This window comes from Poecilia mexicana, unplaced genomic scaffold (assembly GCF_051168715.1).
Source record: "Poecilia mexicana isolate PSO_F unplaced genomic scaffold, ASM5116871v1 scaffold_21, whole genome shotgun sequence".
NCBI classification, from domain to species: Eukaryota; Metazoa; Chordata; class Actinopteri; order Cyprinodontiformes; family Poeciliidae; genus Poecilia; species Poecilia mexicana.
In genome coordinates this window covers 17,960,337-17,983,223 of record NW_028263390.1, presented here as the reverse complement: position 1 = coordinate 17,983,223, position 22,887 = coordinate 17,960,337, and the positions used below count along the sequence as shown (strand labels likewise).

At 37.2% G+C, this 22,887-nt stretch overlaps 1 protein-coding gene across 2 annotated transcripts in view; it reads left to right on the top strand.

Moving 5' to 3' along the window:
- Positions 1–2,476: 2,476 nt before the first annotated feature.
- The window catches only part of ptprk (protein tyrosine phosphatase receptor type K), a 100,660-nt gene continuing 80,249 nt past the window's right edge, over positions 2,477–22,887 (top strand). Inside the window, exon 1 of one of the 2 annotated variants that reach the window (XM_088002088.1) lies at positions 2,477–2,925. In XM_088002088.1, the coding sequence (XP_087858214.1) occupies positions 2,844–2,925 (82 nt within the window). In that variant the 5' untranslated portion in view covers positions 2,477–2,843. The remainder of the gene's footprint in view (positions 2,926–22,887) is intronic. The other variant, XM_088002089.1, reaches the window with a different exon arrangement.

Genomic DNA, 22,887 nt, shown 5'->3' with positions numbered 1-22,887 from the left:
CCCTTTGAAATTTACAACGGCTGTGTCTTTTCATGTCTGACTTAGATATGGTTCAGTTCTATTATTCTTTCTTTCTCTTTTCTGCTCTCCACTGTATTCCATTTTTCTGAAGCATTAGTAGGGGTCCATTTTCTGTGGATTGGCTGAATGGTTAAGGGGCCCTGAGCTGGACAGGGACTCCACATTGTGTTTGGGATTATAAATACTCTTGTTAGAGCTTTTATCTGGTTGGTGGGTCCAACTAAAGCTACCACTGGAATACATTTGACCAAAAACAAGTTCCTTAATCCTTTTGTTTTTAAATATTTCATTTTCCCTCTTCACCTATCCTCATTTTCTATGCAGAGTCATTTGATGAATTCCTTCCATTTTGTAAACAAACTACTTCATATCCATGGATTGAAAGCTGCAGTGTGTACCTTTGATGAAAAATATGTCGGTGGTAGTAGAGCACAGTCTAAAGTCTTCAGAAAAGAACACACAATGACATGAAACTGTATGAGATATTTTAAGCATTTCTATGATTCTTCATTTCCAGAACTGAAAAAAGCACTTTCCTACCAAGAGAGGAAAAAACACTTATACGAGTATAAATATATTTTTTTACAACTACAAAATGTAGGTATGAAGGGACAAGGTGGCAACCCGCTGGTAAAAATTGGCAAGGAGTTACACTAACCTAAATCATTTAATTTAAATTCTTCATATTTTTATACAGGACAATTTCACAATAACTATTGTCTCAATGGAAATTACAACAAAAGACAAAAACACAGTCTCTGTATGTTTCTTTAAGTCTTGCTTTCTGCCTCTTTGCACAGCAGATACTTGTTTGGTAACCACCACACCTGCAGGTATTTGGTGATTTCTCTCTCATTATGTATGTAATTCCTCAGTTTGGTGCTAGTTTTTCCTGCTACTGGAGTGTTAAGAGGTTTCTTGTCCTTGTTGCCATATAATTGTGAGTTTTGCTGTTGCCCTCTGCGTTTGGTTTTTTCGCCTTCATTAGGCTTTGTGACACCTCCGGCTTGTTATTTTAACTCTCCCTAAGCTATTTTGTGATAAGTTGGGACATGTTGTTGTGCCTCAGGAGGGAGTTTATCACAGTGAAATACCGTGGGAAAAATTTTATTAATGACTTAATTTGCAGTAGCCAGAAGCAGAAAAAATAGCTTTTTTTTTTTATATGTTTTGATATGAAAGATCATATAAGGTGACTTATTTTAATTCGATGGACTCTCATGTATATAACTACTGGACTATTTGAAAACAATAGTCATATTTTAACTTAAGCCACAACCTCAACCAGTTGTTCTTGTTGTGGCTCAATAATTTTTGAGCAGTTGGTTAACGCCTATCTTTTTGGTATATTTTAATGAATGCATTAGATCACACTGGACAGGTCTGGCATATTTGCTGGGACATTTTCAAATCTTTGAGTCTATGAGAGACTTTGAAGAAAGGACAAATAGCTGAGGATCAAGTCAAACTATTTTAACTTTGCTTAACAAAAGTTGTTGGTGTAGGACACCAAATTAGCTCAACAGCATAAATGCCACTAAGGAAACATGTGTTATAAGTAAGTATAAATATGTATGTGAAACAATGCTGTTCCTAATATTATTTTTGTTTGTTAGACTATTTTTTTGTTCTTTGTGTGATATTTTAATTTGTATATTACTTTATTTTTTTTATTTTTAGCAACAAATTTCGAGTTTTCATCCACTTTTTGTTGGTTTTATTACATAAAACGTAAAGGAATTGTCTTTTTAAACATGCTGAGACATGTTTCAAACATCTAAGACGCTACACTAGCCTTCTGATAATTTTAAACACCAGTAACAACACTACACGAGATAATTTTTTTAGGTGTAGCATTTTTTTCCTCTTTTTTTTTTTTGCAAATAAACAACACACAGGAACAATATAGAACTCCAGTAGTTACAAACATAGATACAACATCCAAGGGCTTTACAGAACATAGAACAAGTAATTTACAAAATCAAATCGTTGCTCGAGGGTTGCAGTTCTTTAAGGGCAGTTATGATTTGAATAGCTTTAGCATTTGAGCTTAGTTTTAAGGATTCTATATAGATATTAATAGAAGATAGTAAGATCTGGAAATTAGGCTTTTGCTGTAAATACTTGGAGGTGTGAATATATTTACCATAAATAATAAAGTTAACATATAAAAATTCTTTTTTGGCAAGTTTGCATTTCTCCATTCCAAACAAAACATCCTTATTTGTTAAAGTAATATTGAGATTTATTTTTTTGTGGAAGAAAATTGAAATATCTCTCCAGAATATTTTGGTGTAATTACAATCCCAAAAAAGATGAACAAGCTTTTCTTCATTAATTTTACAGAAAGTACACATAGGGTCCAGATCCCATTTATATATTTTTATCAAAAATGTTTTAACAGGATAGACATTATGAATAATTTTATAATTTCTCTTACTTTATTATTTATTAAGTATTTTTTTAGGAGTAACCAAGTCCACTTCCAATTTATATTTTCAAAAATGTTGGACCAATAATTTTTAGGTGTAGCAATATTTCAATCGACTCCCTTCTTGTGACGTCACCAGCTGTCTGCTGCGCTCGCGCTCCAACTACACCTCGCTCTCCTCACTCCGCCTCGCGCTCCCTCTCCACTCTCTGCGTGAAACAAAGTGTGGAGTCCGCGAGCGCCCGCAGGAATCGAAAAGCGAGAGCACGGACTGAATAATGGAGCTAAAACAACTGATGGAATAACAACCTATAAACGAGAAAGACTGAGACGACGGAAGAAACTTGGACCGAGCAAACTTTTCACGGGAGGAGGACAGTCTCGTAAAGCCATGGATACACTTTTCTCTGTATTCCTGGGAGTTGTGATCCTCTGTTCAAGAGTTGGCTCCGTCTCCGCTCAGTTGCCTACAGGTAAAAGAAAAAAAAAATAACTATTACGATGTTTGGAGTGTCGCTGTCGTTTGAGAGAGGTAAAGAGGAGTTTAAACCGTATATCTGCCGTTTTTTCCTTAGTGGAAGTACACGAATTCCGGGCAGGTGTGTGTGACGGTGTTGAAGAAAAGTTAACCTTCGCTTTGACAATGTCCCGTCATACCGGTTTTAAAGCTTCGCTGGTGCTTTTTAAACGACGCCGGATGCGAGAATGGCACTTTTCTATGAGGTGAAGGTGATTTTTGTCAGGTTGAATGTTAAAGGTTCCATTCGTCGGTGTAGTTAAACCCGCGTGTAAGGTTGTTTTATTTTGCCAAGTGGGTTGAGCTTACCATAACCAGTGAGTCGAAATGAATCAGAGCTTTGGGTTGTAGCCCTTTATTAAACTCAGTGAAGTTGCGAAATGAGATGGTTTGAAGTTTTGGAACGGATGTTTTCTTACCAAAATCTCAAGTCTGAGGAGGGGAAAAAATTACACTTAGAATAAAATAGATAATATTTAATGCTGCTTTTATTATTGTTATTTATAAGTATTATTTTTTTTAAACGGGGGACTAAAATGGTACAAGACTGGATAAACAACGCGTGCTGTTCATCCTCTTCTGCAGCGCATGAATGGAGAGAAGTTATTGTGCGCACGAACATCACAGTATTAAAAAACAGTATATCCATGTGGTATGACAGTGAACCCATTTAAATATAGTTTTGCAGCAATCTTGCACTTTATATGCGTTTCCATTGTGTCTTACTATAAACTACAGGCTTTTATTTGGATATAGCTTAGTGCGTAAATGATCGTTAAATTTTTATCATCTTCTTTTCTATCTTGTTTTCCGCAGTTTTACAGTAACCTTGTCTTCTTGGCTTCGTCCGAGAGCCCTTTAAGTTTGATTTAGACCCCCCCTCCCCCCAAGTTAGGTTGAATTAAAATGTTTTGGGTTGACAAAGATACGGGTTATAGATATATCGGTTAAGTGCCGTTTTGCTCGAGGTGATAAAAATGTGTTAATGTGTCCTTTAAGATACTATAGGACACGCAGAAAGTTGAAAACCTGAAACTAAAGTAGCCGCTGAAGTCATTTAATTTCCTTTCCGTGGGTAGCGCATCATTCCGCTGCTCGCCGTCCTCTTTTTGCATGTTTAAGACCTAACAATTGACTTATCCGAATTGCAAATCAAGCATTCGCGCCCCTTTTAGCCCCCTTTTTTCCCATCTTGTCTGGAGGAAACACGAATTTGCTCCTGCAGGTGAAGCATCTGCAGCAGCAGCGATGTTTAGAGATTCTGCAACTTTACAACTTTTCGCGTGGCTGCGATGTTTGAGCAGGGCTGCTCAGACCCCGACAGTCCCTGCAGCTCATCTGGTTTCATTTGAGCCAGCGCTCTATACTGAATGTGGGTTTGCTGTGCGTTTAATTTCCGCATTCAGCATTTGTTTCTATTTCAACTCATGCATCAGAGAGAGAGAGAGAGAGAGAGAGAGAGAGAGAGAGAGAGAGAGAAACGAGACTCACTAAACAATTTTGAGAGCTGACCTCCAAAATCAAACTAAAACCTTAAGGACGCACACGCTTCAGTTAAGTCCTGCAAATGAATCCACATTCATTGTACAAAAACCTAATTTTCTGCTCCAGTATTCTCGCTGGCCGCATTAATTCCAACTTTATCAGCAAACGTTTTATTGTCACCCTTCACCCCACCCTGTAGCCCATAACTATCCCCCCTTTTTTCCCCTCCCTTGGGGCCATTTGGTCCTCTGGGCAACAAATGTGTGGAATTTCTTTGAGGCCTCTTTGGGAATGTGAGTGCTGTTAATTTGCAAGTAAATACAAGTGACTGGATGCTGCTTCGGAAAGGGGAACGTGGAATATCTATTTGTTCGGATAACGTTTTACACAAATTACTTGCACTGAGTTGCATTCCAGGATATTAAGTAGTTATTTGTGCATGAAAGCAAATAAGGTCATAATAAGGTACATGTTAATAAGTTGAGTTTTGGCCAGCATCTTTGCTGCAGTGCATTATTCTGTAATGAACTCCCAGATTCAGGCACTTTAACAGATCAAAATGGGTTTTTTTTTATTACACAATTACTAAATCTTGCAACTTGTAACTCCTTTTCATTAAAATATTTCAGATTAAGGCAGACAGCATTAACCACAAAATAATTAATACGTTAAAAAGGCAGCAAAGAAACAAGGACCGTACCAGTTAAACATTATCTTAAACTTAAAATGATCTTTTATACATTAAAGAAGTTATTTAGTCTGTGCTCCAATATCTGTTTCAATAAATTAGTCTTATTCTTGTTTTATCAGTTTTTAGTTTCCCAATTACTGTGTCAAATTATAAATTGAGTTATTCTCATAAATCTCCCACTCTCCTCCTTATCGCACTGCTTTGCATATTTGTATGTTGACTAATCACTTACAAAGTCAGCGTAATGAACGCGAACAAGCCTGCGCTTCACCGTCTTTATAAAGTCAGTGACTGAGTTTTATGTTAATTTGACAACTTTCTAAATCTTCCTCCTCTCTGATCGAGTTGTGACACAGATTCCAGGCGTCTTTAATCCTAATGAAGTGAAATGATTGTTTTCCATCAGTGTCTCCAGACGAATTAGAAGGCTGCCGCTCCCACTGAACACAACATCCGAGCTGGTTTAATTATAACTGTAAATTATTTCAGTATTTTGAACATTAGCACCAAGTTGGTTTAATTATAATTACTTTTCCGCTCCATTTAGGAGATGAAACAAAATTGGGTGTTTTAATGGAAAAAGGCGAGAGAAGCGGAGTGATAGTGAGAAAGAGGAGAGAAGAAGAGAGGGGGGGGGGGAAAAATCAAGAAACCATTGGTTTTTGGCCGTGGGCATCTCCTCCACTCAAGAGACTGTGAAAACGGCAGGAGGGAGTGTGTGTGTGTGAATCATTGTGTGTCTGTCTTTTTTTGTGTATGTGCGGTGCGAATTTGTGTGTCCGCTCTTGTGCTTTGCTGTCACTTAAAGAGACGGAGGCAGGACGACGCTTTTAAGCCCTCCGGTGAACAGCGGTATAAAGAAGAGTATCTGAAATGTTTGCCTCTCATTTAGATTCATGCGAAAAATGCCTTCTCATTCTAGTCATGCCATGTATAATGGCTCCAAATCAAAGGCCCGTTTTATTTATTTTCTCGTTAAAAGTAACGCCTCAGTCTGCAGTTCTTCAGATCCATTTTTATGTCTTCTCTTCAAATCAAACGTCCTTTTTGCCCAAAGCCAATCTGTTTCTACTGATTTCAATTTGGTGATAGATTAAAAAAAATCTCTCTCTCTTTGAAAGTACTGGCTCATTCCTTGAGCTGTTTGGGGACGAAGTCTGAAAAATGTAATTAATCTGTTGAGAGAATTCATTAGCTAATCCCTCATTAGACTGTGTGCATGTGTGTGCCGGGGTATGAATGAATATGAGGATTTGTGTTGAAATGGATTAGCGACACATAGTGGTTGTTCAAACTCGGCGAGAGAGAGAGAGAGAGGTTCTGGGAAGATGATATGATTGACAGGTTGTAAATCATTAAATCATACCGTTACTGCTATGTTTCTGCTGGGTGCACATAATATACCAAACCTACCAGTAATCTATTTTTCAAAAACATGATTTTGGTGTTTTCACAGATCCTAATCAATGTTCTGAAGTCATTTGTAACACAGTGTTTCCCTTACACCTCATCAAGTAGTTTCAGCTCTTATGTTACATTTTTGGGTTAAAAATAACATTTTTTTTCATTTATCTAAGCCTTTCATGTCTGACTTTTCAATTTTCAAAGTTATTTTGCAGTTTAGATGATTGAACCTATTCCAACATAGTGCACCTTTATAGCAGATCGATTGCTAAAACAATCTACCATTATAGGCAATGTTGTTTAATGTTGCCACATTGTGCTTAGTGTAAAATTACCTTTAAAACTCCTAACCTAAAGATGCTGGTGTGCTTTGAACATTTGGAATGGTGGTTTCTAAACCTAAATGGTGTTTCCTTCATTACTTGGTCGGTGTTTTTTGAGCGATTCAACAGAATGGGGTGAACTGATTGACTTGAAATACTGGCACATGGAGTCGGGTTAATGATGGCTTTGAGTAATACATTTTATCCAATGGTATGCTCTACATTAAATTTGTAGTGTCTTGCAAAAATAATAAAAAAAATAAAAAAATACACATTTTCACAGTTTGTTTTGCTAGAACCACAAACTTCAGTGTGCAAATATTAGTTAAAAGACTAAAGTTAAGAAAAAATGTGCAGTTTAAGGAAAATGTTTCTACAGATAAAAAATCAGGGAAGTGTAGCTTGCATTTCTTTTGGCTGTGTTTACTTTAGCACGTTTAAGTCAAAGTTAATGCACACTATTACTTTCAGAAGTCACCTACATGCAATTTAAGATCAGTATAAATACTTTTCTCTCAATCTGAGTACACTACTGCCACCATTAAGCGTGGGGAGGCATTTCTTTATCAGGAACAGAGAAGCTTGTCACAGTTAATGGGATTTTGAATTAATCTCAATTCAGGCTTGTCTTGAAAGAAAACTTTAAAAAATTGAGACTAAGTTCCATCTTCAAGCAGGACAACAATCTAAATATTAAAGCCAATCTTAAAGTTACTGCATAGTAACTTACAACCTAGAACAGGATGGATTGGATCAACAAACTGATGTTTACTGACACTTTTCATCCTGTTGGATCTGTTTTACGAAGAATCGCCAAACATTTTAGTCTGTTGATGTGCAACGCTTGTACAGAGATGCCACACATGACTTGCAACTGTAATTGTATTGAAGGACGTTTTCACAAAATCTTGAGTCAGGGAGCTGAATTTGCATGCACGCCACACTTTTAAGATTGTTTTTGTAGAAAAATATTTTTAAAAATATGAGTAATTTTCCTTCCACTTCTCAGTTATGCACCAATTTGTGTTTTTCTTTTATATCAAATCTCATTAAAAATACTGTAGTTTCAGTAGGAATGTCACAAAGTTTTTAAAACATTTAAGGAACATTAATAATTTCGCAAGCACGGCTCTCTTCAAGCTTGTGGCAAATCATTGGGCGAATCAAATCAAGTGACCCATGAAAGTGATGAAGTTCTTTGGAAATGAACTGAGGCAGAGCACTCAAAACAAATCTCGAATGCCTGAAACATCACATCCCTGATAAATGATGATACAAGTCCAGTATCATCAATCTCTGCTCTGCCCTGTGTGGCTCCGGTCACAGCTGTTGGTGCAAGGCTGCCTCTCATACATCCACACTCATATTTATTTACACACACACACACACACACACACACACACACACACACACACACACACACACACACACACACACACACACACACACACACACACACACACACACACACACACACACACACACAGGTCCACATGGCTGACTAATGACAGATTAAGTAATCAACGCTCACAGCCGATTCATTACGTTATATTACATGCATGTACACACAAACACACAGGCAGATGTGAGGAGACTCATTGCCAGCTATGTGGGTTAGCCTTTTGGTGTTAAAAATATATTCAGTGGAGGTTTGGCTGGTGATTCTTTGGAAGATGGGGAGAAACAGTGGCAGGTGAGGACAGTCTTGGAAAAGAGATTATTTTTAGGGTTACCATGAGGGTTGGTTGAGGAAAAAAGGCTGAGGTTAGGAATATGTAGGAAAAGCAGGAAGTTTGTGTTTGGAAACTTAGTCATAAATGTTTGAATTTACTTTTAAAGACTTTTTTCCTCACTTTCTGGAAACATTATATAAAACAAACAATTTTGTCTAATGACATCAAGATAATCTGTGCAAATAATTAGCTTCAGTTCTGTGGTTTTAAGAGAGCTTATCTATTTGATGGTAAATAATGAATACAGAGAACATCTCTTGCATCTGTGAACCTTTGCATGCTTTCTAATCTAATTCTGTCCTATTATTCTCTGCTTTGCTTCTGCTGGATCCAGCTCACTTGGGGCGCGCAGAAAAGGGTGAGTTACGACTTGTCGGCAAAGAGCTGTGTTTCATGTTTCATCGTTCTTTTAGTGTTGTCATAATTATTCCATGGCTTTAACTCTAGGTTCTGTTTCCAGCCTGACATCTGTTGTTCTCATTATTTACCGTCCTCCATTACACCTTCCAGAGGCTTTTTGGTTTTGCATACCCATCCCATTGGAAACTAACGGCTCAGCTGTTATTTTGATACTTTTTAAACTCACCGTAACACCATTAACAATTTCTTCCATGCATCTTTTTAAGCAACGCTTGTAGGTATAGTTTATAGTTTTCACTGTTATAGTATTTTTTTTATGACATTGCAGTTTATTGGATTTACTCCTTGATTACTTGATTGCATGTCAAAGAAGTTTCAGTGATTCACACACCTTAAGGCCGTGTCTGTCGTGATTTTCTTTCCTCTACATAAATAGCTTGAACCGCTGAAATACTTGAAGCAATCTTGTACCGGCTTGTTGTCGCTTGTAGTTATGATTCCGCTTATCCTGCTGCCAATTAATCTGCTTGCCGCTTGTCTTTGTGTCTCCTTTCCTGTTTTGTCTGTCTGTCCTTCTGTATAGTTAGACAGCTGTTGGGGGTTTTGAAGTTTCCAGGTGCTGTTTGTTTAGCCGAGCCTGCTCTCCTATAAAGGAGCTCAGAGGAACTTTGTTCTCTCCGTAGTAGAACACCTTCTTTCCACTTTTATTTTCTCTTTTATTTCTCTTCTCCCATGTTGCATATTTTTATTTTTTTTCCCTCCATCTGTTTTCTGTTTTTCTCAGTTTCACACACAAACACTCGTAGCAAACAGTACATTTTAAGATAGCTGTTCTTCGTTGTGAAGGTGACAGGGAAGTAAAACACTAAAGAGAATATTGGCCCAGGAGGCAGAGAGTTTTCTTTGTGGCTGCGTGGTTTCCCTCAAGGTTTTTAATTAACAAAGCAGATTTTTTTTTCCCATTCAAATATAGACTGAATACTTAATCTTCTGTTACTTTTTAAAAGGTAACACTCTTTTATTCTACAAAATGTTACCATGCATGAATTGGAATGCAGTGTACCAAAAAGTCAAGCTATTGAATGAATTCAAAAAATGTTTTTGGTTTAATGAAAACCCGTTAAATGCTGTAAAGTCATGTGAGGTATGGCATAAATGGGAAAATGGGTTTGTCTTGTTTTGTATCAGCTCTTATCCTAAGTCCTTTAAAAGCTGGATTAATAAATAGCTTTTGATAAGGAAAGCCAAGATACTGCTGCAATTTCTATCAAATCAACGTTCTTTAGAAAGTGTATTTAAAATAATAAAAGCTGTGCAAAGAAAACTCATTAAAATTGAAAGATTAGATGAAAAGAGATAAAACCAGTTTAACAGAATAAGCATAATTTATTATTGCTTATTTTGAAGTAATTAAAGCGATGGTAACTGTTTGCATAAACCTTTTGTGGGAATGGATTTGAATTTTCTGTCTGGATTGTAAGAAACAGCTCTTTACCACAGAGCAGTTCTTTTCACTCAAAAAAAAACTAAAATAATGATTCATTTTGAAGGAAAAAAGGACAATCTCCAACTGTCAGTGGGATGCTCCAGCATTTCTCTGTGTTGGGTTATAAGGACTAAAGCGCACATAAACCTGTTTGTCATTTACAACCCATGTTTAATGCATGATTAAACATGTATAAAAAAGTATACTAAAGCCTGTATAATTTTAACAAAAGTGCCCCAAAGATGAATCTACAACAGTTGAAAAAGAAGAATTTCACAGAAATATATGTAACTTATATGTTAATAAGTTTTACTCTCTTATTCAGTGTAACTAATTCCTGTAACTCCTCAGGAAGTTTAGCAAATGTTTGATGAGACACAGGTTGAGCCAAACCTCTGAGAGTCATTTGCAGGAGGGGATATTGATGGCTTATTGGTTAAAGTTTAGCTAAGCCTGGGTTAGCCTTTTCAAATACGTCTGTTTAGTTTTTTTTTGTTTGTTTGTATTAAGACTAAAGTAATAGAATTTTTTTTTTTCATTTAGTTTATGCAATTTTTAATTCATTTGTCTGGATCAGACAAACTATGCGTAGCCTCTTTTACTTCATTTGTGTCTTATTCTGTTGAGGTTTTTGTTGTTTTGAACAGATCAGACAACCAATCTGCACATATCCTCAGGTGAACTGAAAAAAGCCTTGTGGCTCCTCTGCATTCAGCTTTGGACGCAGGCTAAGAAAAGGTTTCTATTAGTTCAGTTATGAAGACATCTGTCAGAGAAATGCAAGGTACAATCCACAAAAGTTGCCAAGAGCAATCCAGTTGCAGCATGAGAAAAGCTCAATTCTGATCTCTTTATTTTTTTATGAAGACTTTCCACATGGCATTGAGCTTCATTCACTCTCATCCGCGAAGCTTCTGCATGTTCATCTTCATGTTATGAAAGGACAGATTGTCAGTGCCCTTACGTTCCTTTCTGTCAGCCCTCTCCAATTTAAGCTGATTTCAGATCAGACGTGGTGGAAAGCTTTTGAGATATGTAAACCTTCTTGTGTCTGTGTGTGTTTGTGTGGGCATGAAGCTTGTGCAAATCAGGAGCTTAAAGAGAACTAGCTGTCCAGTCCATTAAGATTATCATCTTCATCCACGGGCACATATCTTCACATCACCACACTTCTGTTCCTCTGTTTTTATGGAGATAAAAATCTTTCATCAGATATTCCAATTTTTCCACCAAATGATCTTATAGTTTTTTTTTTCACTCAAAATCTGTCTGCCACCTTAATCTGTCGTTTAGTGTGTCCATGTCCCTGCCAGCTTTTCTATGTCCTTCCTTGCTGCAGATGACTGCAGACACATGGTCAGCCTGACAGTGATCGTGTATACGCACCTACCGTCACTCACTCTAAAAGACAGGCTGTGTGTGGGAGTGTGGAGACAGACATTAAAATGTTGAGTGGCTGTCTGCATCTCTGTCAGTTTTCTGGCTGGTCCATCTCAGCCTTGATGTCTGAAACACTCCCTGTGATAAGACCATAATTCAGGAGTTCAGTTTGAAATATAGCTTTTTGGGTTGTATTACCACTGTTGGTTCCTAAGAGTTGGGGGTTTGAGCATCTCTGTATGTCATTTGTTGTTCTTCCATGTTGCCAAACATAGAAAGATAGCAGGGGTCCTCAATATCTGTTGTGCATCTCCATGCACTTTTATTTTTATCTGCTTAATGGTACCTGTTCAAAGTTATGCAAACTTTGAACCGCTGATGATTCTTCCCACTCCAGTCCTTGATGCTTAAAAGTGATGTAATGTGCTCTAAATCAAAAGGTCCATACTGAAAACATTTCTGTACCATTAAACCCACTCATGATGGGTTTATGATGGTGGCTAAGCTCTCTGAGAGTATTAGAAAATTATTTTAAAAAAACAACAGAAAAGAGAAGATAATGTGGGTTCAGCACAACTGGTGGCCACCATATCAAAATCTCAACCACAGTCTGTTCAATCCCTGGTCAGTTTTTCCCTTTGCAGCTTCATATATAGCAATTGCTGCTTCTTTTTGTACCCATACACATATTACTTTGTCCGCATGGCTTATCAGTTTATTTTTTATAGTTTATTTACATAAATGACATACATAGTGATTAAAAATACAATAGACACTCTGTATTTGGTGGGCTTATGGACCATAACCATCTGTGAATAGCTTGTATCTGAGTATACGCTTAAAAACTGCTCGTAATTTACTATTTTAATTGTTCAAAAACCAAATACACTAAAAGATGAAAATCTAGATGATATCTAGATGAAAATTAAGAAGGTTTCTCCTAATGTACATGCTGTAAGGAAGTTCAGTTAGGACTGGAGCTGTCAGTTGTAAAAAACAACAAAAGAAATCAGTTTCGACTTGGAAAAAGAGTTGATGTTTAAAAAGCAGACGAGGAATCAATAAAGTTATCGCAGCATTTCCAAGCATCAAGGACTGCGGTGGGAAGAATCATCAGTAGTTCAAAAGGAACCACAAAACCCCAGTACAAACCTGAAAGAGACAGGAAATGAAAGGTTTCAAAGAATCTTGAAGAAAAAACTCATGAGAGGCGTCTACAGATCCCAGAACAACTGCAAGGATGCTAATTAATGACTCGGCCAGGTCACGATTCAGAGGCTGCAAAGTTGCAGATCAAGAAGAACTCCCCTTTGCAGAAGTGACACCTTTTAGCCAGACCTGGTCAAAGACTATGCATGCTGCAGGAATGTTCTTTGGTTGGATCAGATGAAACTAGAGTCCTTGCCATAGAGATGTTGCTCATTTTTTAAAATGTCAATACAGTGAAACTGGTGGCTTCACTCTGCCTGAAACTGGGAATCTTGTCAAAGTGGAAGGAACCATGGAAAAAAGATGGTTTGAAAGAAAACCTAAAGCAGCCACGTGTAAGACATAGTCTGAGCCATCTCTTTGTCTTCCATCATGACAATGGCCCAAAAATATTGCTGCTGGTAAAGGACTGTTCCCAGAGCATTAACGTGAATAATATTGACTGACTTGCACAAAACCTTGACTTGAAACCCATTTGAAATCTGTGGAATGAACTTAAATCAAAAGGTCCTAACCAAAAGACCACCTAATCTGATGGAGTTTTAAAAATTTGGCAACTGCAGGTTGTTATCCACCAAAATGTAACACACAAATGAGTGATAGCATCAGGGAGGCTAATTATTTTTGAAAATGACGATGATAAAAGGAGAATATTAGACCTTTGATGTTTACAATCTAAATGAATCATCTTTCCCTTATCTTGTATAACTTTCCAATTTACTGGTAAAATGTTGTACAAAGCTTAATCCAGAGACAGGCAAATTAAGCTAAGCAGAAACGATTAAGCATTTAATTAAAGCTTTTATATTTAATGAAATTACAGCAAATTTATCTGTGTATAGGCTAGATAGATCTTTTCTTTTACGTAAGTAGCACCCTTTAAAATAATTTTTTTTTACATTTTAAAATAAACTCCCTGATAATGGATATTTTTGACACGTGTCTGTATTGTAAATTATTAGAGGAGTGAAAAGCGAAACACATATGCCCACATGTATTTTACTAACTTCGTGCTTAACTTACTAGAAGTAAAGGCAAAATTAATCGAAACAATTCTGTGCCAAAATGGCCTGCTGGAGTTTACGCCAAAATATTACGAGTCAAATAAATCAAACCAGAGATTTGGATTTGTCAGATCTAGTGGGTATATCTTGGTCTTTGTTTGGTGCCCACATGCCCCTTCATGCTTTACTCCGCTTCCACAGATAACGTTAAACCTGACATGTTTACTGCTCACATAATGAAAAAGAGCTCGAACATCACTGTGAGGAAGTGAGCTGCATTAAAATAAGCTACGGTGAAGAACTAATAGCCAAAACTGAGGAGTATCTCAGCCTCATACCCACAAACAGGCATCTTAGAGATTTATATCAATGCATTCATGAGACTACACAATAGTTTTTCCTTGGTTTCCATTGACTGCAGCGTGAGAACAGCCACTGAGACAGTAACTCCCCCAGGCACTCGTTTTTCTGAGTTTTCTGGAGCAGCGCTGAATCAACTTTTAGTGGGAAACCCTTAATCTGAGTTTGCCGGCTTAGATTAGAGAAGCCCAGAGTTGTTTGAAAAGGTCTACACAGTGCGCCCTTTCCATTGGACGGATGTTAAGAACGAAAAGGCAGAGAAACTCCCAACAGGCATACAGCTGCAAAACATGTGCACAAAGAAAGATGCCAAAATAGGACATGCAACGTCTTCAGTCATAGACGAAAGTCATGAGAGTGAAAGCCTGACATGTTACTTTGACAAACCTAAACTCCTCTGAGTTGCTGATATTTAGTAAACTTAACTTTTGCTGAAGGGGTGAAGGAAAATCTATTAATTAACTGAAACTCCCTTCTTTTTTTAGCAATGGTTAGGTTACCTCTTCCCCCCTCTTCTAGTTCTCCTGCTTGGAATTTATGACCCACAGCAACACAATGTTTATGAAACCCTCCCCCTTCTCACGCACTCCTTTTTCCTCCACTCTTTTCTGCTGCTGTCCTCCTCTTTACCACCCCCTCTACATTTACCTCTACTACACAATCTGTTGCTCCCACTCCCATTCCTTCTTGTTTCTCCAGTTTCCTTATCCCCCCCCCCCACACACACACACACAACAAGAGCATGAGTGGGGTTTCCAAATCCACATTCAGTGGTGTTGCATTACATGGGTAAAGCACTAGGGTTTGCTTAAGGTGGAATTTGCAGATGGAAAAGAGAAAGTTGGGGTAACAACAGAACAATGGTTGAGGAGGAAAACTCTTTAAACCAGCTTACCTTAAAACTGTTTCACATCAAAGAAGGAAGCTGTAATCTACTTAAGTATTTCCAGCTGGTGCCAGTGAATGTAGCTCTAAAAGGCAACAATTTATCTGATTGCTCAAAATCCTAAGTACAAAATCTTCTCTACCATGTCATGCAGGCAGAGATCATTCTCACCCCTTTGTCTTTGCCATACTTTTTTCCCCTTTAAATCACAGTCTCTCAGACTTGCAGGAAAGATGTTGTGAGGATTTTGTCTCAATGTTTTGTTCCTAAATCTTTCCTGAGTCACCCAGAAGAGGAACTTAAAATGTAAAACATTTTAGATTTAAAAAAAAAAAAAGGTCCTCCTTTGTATCAGGTAGCCATGTTAATTTTTCCTATGACTGAGTTGGGCCAAAAGTAAATAAAGTGTGTTTGTGTGAAACCTGTGTGTGCCTGTTATTGGAGAGTGTGTGCCAAGCGAGCTGTCTAGTTGGAGTAACGGTTAGCAGATACAGTGCTACCTCTCAATGACATTAACTGTCTCTTAAGCTAAGGATCAGGCACAAAGACACACACACACACAAACACACACACAATCGCACCATACTACCTTAACACACAGTGTCGCTCTGTCTCACTGGATTAGTCCCACAAAGCAGGTTACTTGAAGTTAAGTATAGGTTTAAAACACAACTACAGCTGTCTCTGTGTGTTGAGTTTTAAAGATGACTCAAGGTGCTGGAGAACCAGCGATGGAGCAGGCAACTCTGCTGCTGATTTCCATAGTTTGATTTTTTTTATACAGCTTTGACCTGCACTTACAAATTTTAGCAAATTAAATTTTTAACAAAAAAAATCTATAGCATAAGCTATAACAACATTCAAAGCATTTTTTGCACAGATTTCTGCCATGACAAATATTTAAATATTTTTTATAGCTTAGGCCACATCACACCAAAGGAGAAGAGTTGCTGTAAAGCACAGCTGTACTCTTATTGTAAAAGACATATAAAAATGTACATTTAAAACTTTTGGCATAACTGATCTATATTTTTAAAACAACAGGTTTTGTGTGTGATTGCTGACTTCAGTGCTAAGATTTTCAAAAGGCACCCAATCTTTTGGAAAACATGTTCCATGACAGACAAGTTGATGACTCAAAAGCATACTGTGGGATATTTCTATTTTTCTTTTTTAATACATTTGCAAAAATTTCTACATTTCATGGGTTTTTTTATGTCAAAATGGGATGCTGAGTGTACATTCATGAGAAATAATATGATCTTTTTTGATTTTAGCAAACAGCTGCAATGAAACAAAGAGTGAAAATTCAAAGAGGCTGAATACTTTGTGTACCGACTGTATATCTATATGACTTGCGTAAGGATTTGGACATTTAATATTTCAGGTCTTGTGTTACGAGTTATGTCAACTTATTTTAAGTGGCAAGCAAGAATTAAAATACAAACTAAAATCCAATATACTGAAATGCTTTTTCCTATTTCTCTCACTCAGACAAGTGCAATTGAAAATAATGTATAGAAAATGAATGCAAATGTCAAAAGATCTTAAGGATCTGCAGAAATACAGAAAAACCACCATTAAAATTACATTATTGTATAACTTTTAGATATATGTGCAGTTTAATTCCACTTTCATTGTTTTGTTTTCATTCAAGTTAAAAGTTGCTGTTTTTATAGATGTGACTTCAGCATTGCACAAGAGTTGGTAATGAAGATGTGAAATGTAGTTTCTTGATCACAGGTAAAGGAAATGACATTTTTATTAGGTAATTATGTGCAGATCAGTATTTCAGATGGCAAGATGATGTGGCAACGAGAGAAGGAGATAAATTGCTTCCTAATGAGATAAAAGATTTTATTTGGAAATACTTCCAAAAAAACAACAACACAGTTTTGCTATGTTTGTGTTGCCATGCAGCAAGTTACACTCTGTCCTCGTTATGACTTGTTGCTCTCCAGCAACGGTCTTTGGAGCAGACCACAGTCACAGCTGGACACCTCAAACATGTCTGCTCAACACAACTACTCCCTGCTTGAATAAATGTTGCAGCCCAGCCATGAGCTCACTCTGCCTCTCCTTCTGAGGCCTGCTTTCTATCACACCTCCCCCTTCACACTCACAAACACACTCTTAACTCTCACATACCTCTGACCAGAGTGAGTGAGAACGTCGACTACATGTGGTTTTGGTTAGCCACGCGTTCCCCTCACAATGGCCCCACATTAACCGCTTCTACTTTACCACTGTAGGGAGCGTGTATATATGGTCCTTTCAGTGGATGCTGTTGTGTGTTTGCTTGTAAATCTGCCTGTCTGTACATGCACAGCATTTTTGTGTGTCCCAGCCTGAGGCTGTGTTGAGTAGAACAGTGAATCAAGGTTAGTGGTCCAAAGAGAGCAACAGAGGCAGAAGGAGGGGAAGGGAGACTTTAATTGAGGGAGCAGAAGTTAGAAAAGAAGGAGAGCAATGGGTTTGGTAAACTGGAGCAGTGTTGTGGCCTAATGTGAGCTCATTAGATGACAATATGCATTTAGAGGATATGTTTTATGATGCAAATAATAAGTGGTAATCCTCATAATTTGTGACATTGAATAGTGCTCTTTTGTACAGGTGATGTGAAAGAAATACTCTTATGCAAGTGTGAAAGCAGGAATGCTTCTTAGTGATGCTCTGGTAATTTATCCACGGATCAAAATAGATCAGATTTCCATTGATTGGCTCTGATTGTTTGACAGCAAAAAGTACAAAGTTTACTTCCATATTTTATAAATGCAACAAAACTGGAAACTCCTTCATTTTTGGTTGGCAAAGGCATTAACAAACAGCATAGTCTCTGATGCACTTCCTTATCAAATGTAGGTTAGAAACATAAGCTTTGATGAACAAATGGAGATAATCCTTGAATGAACTCTTTTTCTGTCGGATTTAAAACTACTTTTTTCTATGAAGAAACCTGCTGCGCCTTTTTCAGTTAAGGTTAATTGCATCTATTTGTAGATTTAAAACAAATTTTATATAATTGAGCTTTTGTGTGTTATTGCTTTAGAAAAAAATCAGCAGGTCAGATCTCAAGGAAGATTTTAATTGTCCATAATGTGCACAAAATGTTTAATGAGTTTGAAATTTCCAAGCAAAACATTCTAGAGTTTTACTTTGATTGGCTCAGATCTGAGATTTGCAGGATTAAAATTGTAAAGTAAGATTGTTTTGTATTAGATTCCTCAAAACTACACTGATTGCTTAGACTTTGATGCTTTATACATTGAGCATGTCAAAAAAAGGTTAGAGATATATACTTTCGATGCATAAATTGAGATAATTTTGTAAAGCCTTTATTTTCTGTTGGATTTAAAAACACTGTACTTTTCTTTTGGCATGTTTTCTCTTTTATGTGTTATAGTCCTTAGGATAAAAATCGGAATCAGTTAAAATTAGAAGTGGTGAGAACTTTTAGAAACTGAAAGTCAGAATTGGCCAGGAAAAGCATAACAAGTGCATCTCTGCTGATTTATACCAATTATACAATTGAAAAATAGATAATAATGTAAAACGTCAGGCAAAGGGTTAACTTAATCCCACCTTTCCTTCATTAAATTGTGAATCCATGATAAAGTTTGGACTGATTTAGACCAACACAGAGTATACCACTTCTCCAGGGATTCCCGAGAGCGTGAGTCACTTTAATCATATTGCCTGGTCTCTTAGAAGGAAAAAAAAAAAAAAAAAGCCCAACATTGCTTGTAGCCAACTCATCCAAGTGGAGAGTCTCCACCTACATACAATAAATAAAAAAAAATCCAACCTTTCTAAACGATGTTGTGAACAAAGAGTGGGCTTAAAGCAGTTGGCAGAGTTGTTGCTTTAGTCAAATCTGGCAGTTATGGCAAGTTTTCTGTCTTTTATGCCCAACTAGGTGTGAATCCTTTTTCTTGGCGGCTGCAAAATCAGCTTATTTTATCATAATAGTGTGGAGTTCAATACACTGTTGTTGTTGATATCTGTTTTTATATCTATAACCTTGTTGAAGGAATAAAACTGAAAAAAATATCCCTGCAGAGATGTGTGTTGTTATGCACCCCACATGGAGCAGATTGTGAATTAATTACACTTCCGGTTGCCATGTACTAAATTAGATTACCTTAAAATCCTCAGACTTTTGAGTAGTAATCGAATCCCATGATGATGCCTCTTGGATTTCAAGCTGAAATGGCAGTCTATTTTTCTGGTTTTTACCTTGCCAAAGTCGAGGTTTTTTTTTTTTCCATCGTTTGACAGCAGTTTGAGTTGCCAAATAGGTGTGCAGTGTTGTTTCTGCTGAGTTAAACAGACCAATGGAACGTTTGACAAAACAAAACAAACAAACAAAAAAAAAACAGAAAAGTATTGGGTGGTGTTCTGACTCATAACCATAAGAAGCTATTTAGATGTATGTTGCAAGCCACCACCTGCATGGCACAAGCCTGAACTATAATCCTTCACAAAATAGAGGAGAGTGAAATGCAGAGGAGTAGTGGGGGAAATGTATACATGGGAGATGGAGCAAGAGCTTTTTGAAGTATGATAAGGAAAGTATGCAAGAACAGAGCAGACAAGAGCAGACTGACACAACAAACGCTTGCAGCTGCATGTTTTTTTTTTCTTTTCTAACCTTCATTTCTGCTGATAACAGAGGAGGGAGGGAGGCAGTGGAAGTTAGCTATTTTGATAGGATGCAGGTCTTAATATTTTTCTTGATTTGTTTTTTTTTTTTTCATTGCAGCAAGCTGTTTCCATTCTTTTCAATCCTACGATTGGGTTAAGGTTTAATTCTAATAAAACTCTCCTGCTATGTAAAAAATTGAACAAGCTTTCACATTTATTATTAATTAATTGTAATTAGGTTTCTCTCTGACTAATACAGGGGAGATATTGCAAGATGTTCACCTAACAGATGTGCTCTGAACTTTGCTTTTCATTCTAGGTCGTGTGTGTGCATGTTTACATTGCCAAGTGACTGGAGTTCTGCGTGCTGATTGGCTGTTTTCTGCTCTGAAATCAGCCTGTTTGTCTTTCAGGGGGCCTGTTTCTGTTTCACATTCCTAAGCATGTTGCTGGAGCAGTTTCAGTTTGACCTCAGCAATGGAGTGAACAGTTTAAATCTAATTTCATGTTGTCGTGAAATAAATTAAGCAGAGATCGACATAAATGGGATTCATTTATATTTGAGTAAATTCATTACATGCAAAATAAGAAATCAAAGTACCATTCATGCAAACAAATAAATCAATTGGCAAGAAAATTGACTAATTTCCCCTTGCATGATGCTTTTGTGTTGCATGTCAAAAGTTGGAAAGAAAAAAATACAATATATAAATAAAATATATAATTTATTCAACTCATATAATCAAAACAGTTGTGTTCTGTCCTACTTGTAATTCAACTGATCATGCTATGTCAACCAAAACATGGAAATGGTAATCAGTGGATAGAACTTAGTATTAGAGAAGGTTCCTATTATTTTGTCTAAAACTCCAAATAAATTTTAAAAAATATCCAAAAATCACCCTAATGGAAGGAATTCCACCTTAACTAACAAGAACATCTCTAGTGAGGAACATTACATTATATTTTTAATTTTTTCTACACCTACTGGATTTTAGTGGTGCATCAGAAAATATGCACCTAACCTGTTTTTGTAAAGTAGTGTGTAGAAGATCTTCTCTGATCAGAACCATCCTCAAAAATCTGCCCATAACAAATTAAAGAGCTTATTATATTGCATCTTTGAGTACGTTACTATCAGGAGTTAGGTTTGGGTGTGTGACTAATAACTAGTGAGTAACACACTGAATGTGTTGACGTCTCTTGGCAGACACAGTGACACTAGCTGAAGAGTTTTTCCCTTTTTTTCCCAAGTTCGTGTGTGTTTATGACAGGTAGCTAATTACACGAATGTGTTTGTCTGTTTGTATATGTTTTCACACATCCGCAGTGACCATAGGCCTGACAGGCAGGTCTTAATTAGTTGCCGTGGCTGCTGATGATGTGTCCTGACAATAAACTGCGGTGCTGACAGAGTCCCCTGCCTGAGAGCAGGGAGGCATGCTGGGACTGATGCGGGGTCTGCTCATCCATCCTGCAGAGTGTTTATCTGCTGGATGTGTTTGCATAAGTGTGTAGAATTTCAGATGGGGAAAAAAAAGTCAGTTTCTTGTTAGTAAGTCTGTGAATTTGCCAGTAAGGGAAGGATTAACGGAAAGGCAAATAAAACACCCTTGCATGGACTCTTTTTTATTTATTTTTATTTTTTTTATTTTCCCATGGTAAACATTGTCAAAGTAGGAAATTGCTTGTGGATTTCCAATCTGTAGGTGTGAAGATGGAATGACTTCAATCATTGCTTTATTCATCCCTCCCTTTGTCCCCTCTATCTGTAACCCTCTTCACCCCGTCCTTCTTTTCCTTTATTCATCCCGGGAGGCAGCGGGAGGGCAAACAGAGCCAGTATTGTGAAATGTGTCAACAGCATGTCACGACAGATCCACAGAGAGACGGTCAGCTGTACAGAAACCGATTTATGGCGATTTCCACTGAAGTCACAGAACAGGTCCTATTGCAAAAATCACTTTACAGAATAGGAAGGAAAAAAAACAATGAGGGAAAAATGTGCAGAAAATTATTGGACTGTTTAGCACTACAATTACTGCATTCATTATGCATTCAGGGATTTCAGTTTTTGCTAAATGACAGACAAGAGACAAACAGAAGAGCAGAGACAATTGCTGCTCTTTGATACAGCGTCCCTCCGATTTCATTATGCACATTTTGTGTGTGTGCCCGTGAAAGTGTTGGGTGATTGGTTTGCTGGTTGTGAACTCAGATGAATCTTAATGGCCGTCATTTAACCTTTAACCTCAGCACACTGAAAGGGAGCGGCTAACACACATTCACAATGAACTGGTTTAGTGGATGATCTGTGGTAAGTGCTAAGGGTTTGAAGAGTGTGTGTGTGCATATTGGAGGATGTGTTTGCGTGTGCTAAGAGGGAAAGGTTGATCGGGTTCAAAAGAGACAATTTTCTTTGAGAGTTTTGTAGGATCTTAATGAAAATGGTTTTGGTTTGACTTGACATGAAGTACACTTCTTGGTTGTACTTTAAAGTGAAGCTCGTGTCATGCATATGCAAATTTACTTTCCAGTTTTGGTTGGACTTTTTTTTTTTCTTTTTATTCTCCACTTTGGACATTTTGCCCAATTAATACTGTAGATAATTCAAAAAATGGAATTCTTAACACATTCTGACTTGTGGTTTATAGCTGGAGTTGTATCAGTTTGTCAGTTTTCATCCTAACAATCTGTTCAGAAGTTCAAAAATCCAAACTGTGTCACTGTAACCATTTACAAACTCATATGGAATCATAAGAGTTTGCTTTACATGTGACCACTTAGCAGGAGAGAGAGCATAGACTCTTTCCTGATCCATATCCATCTTGTCTCCTACAGTCTGATATGAGTCCCACCTACTCTTGTGCATACAGTCCTGGCCTATTTTATTTAATACTTATAGAATATAGCATTATTGGGTGACTTTCAGAGTATTTCATCAATCAAGTGA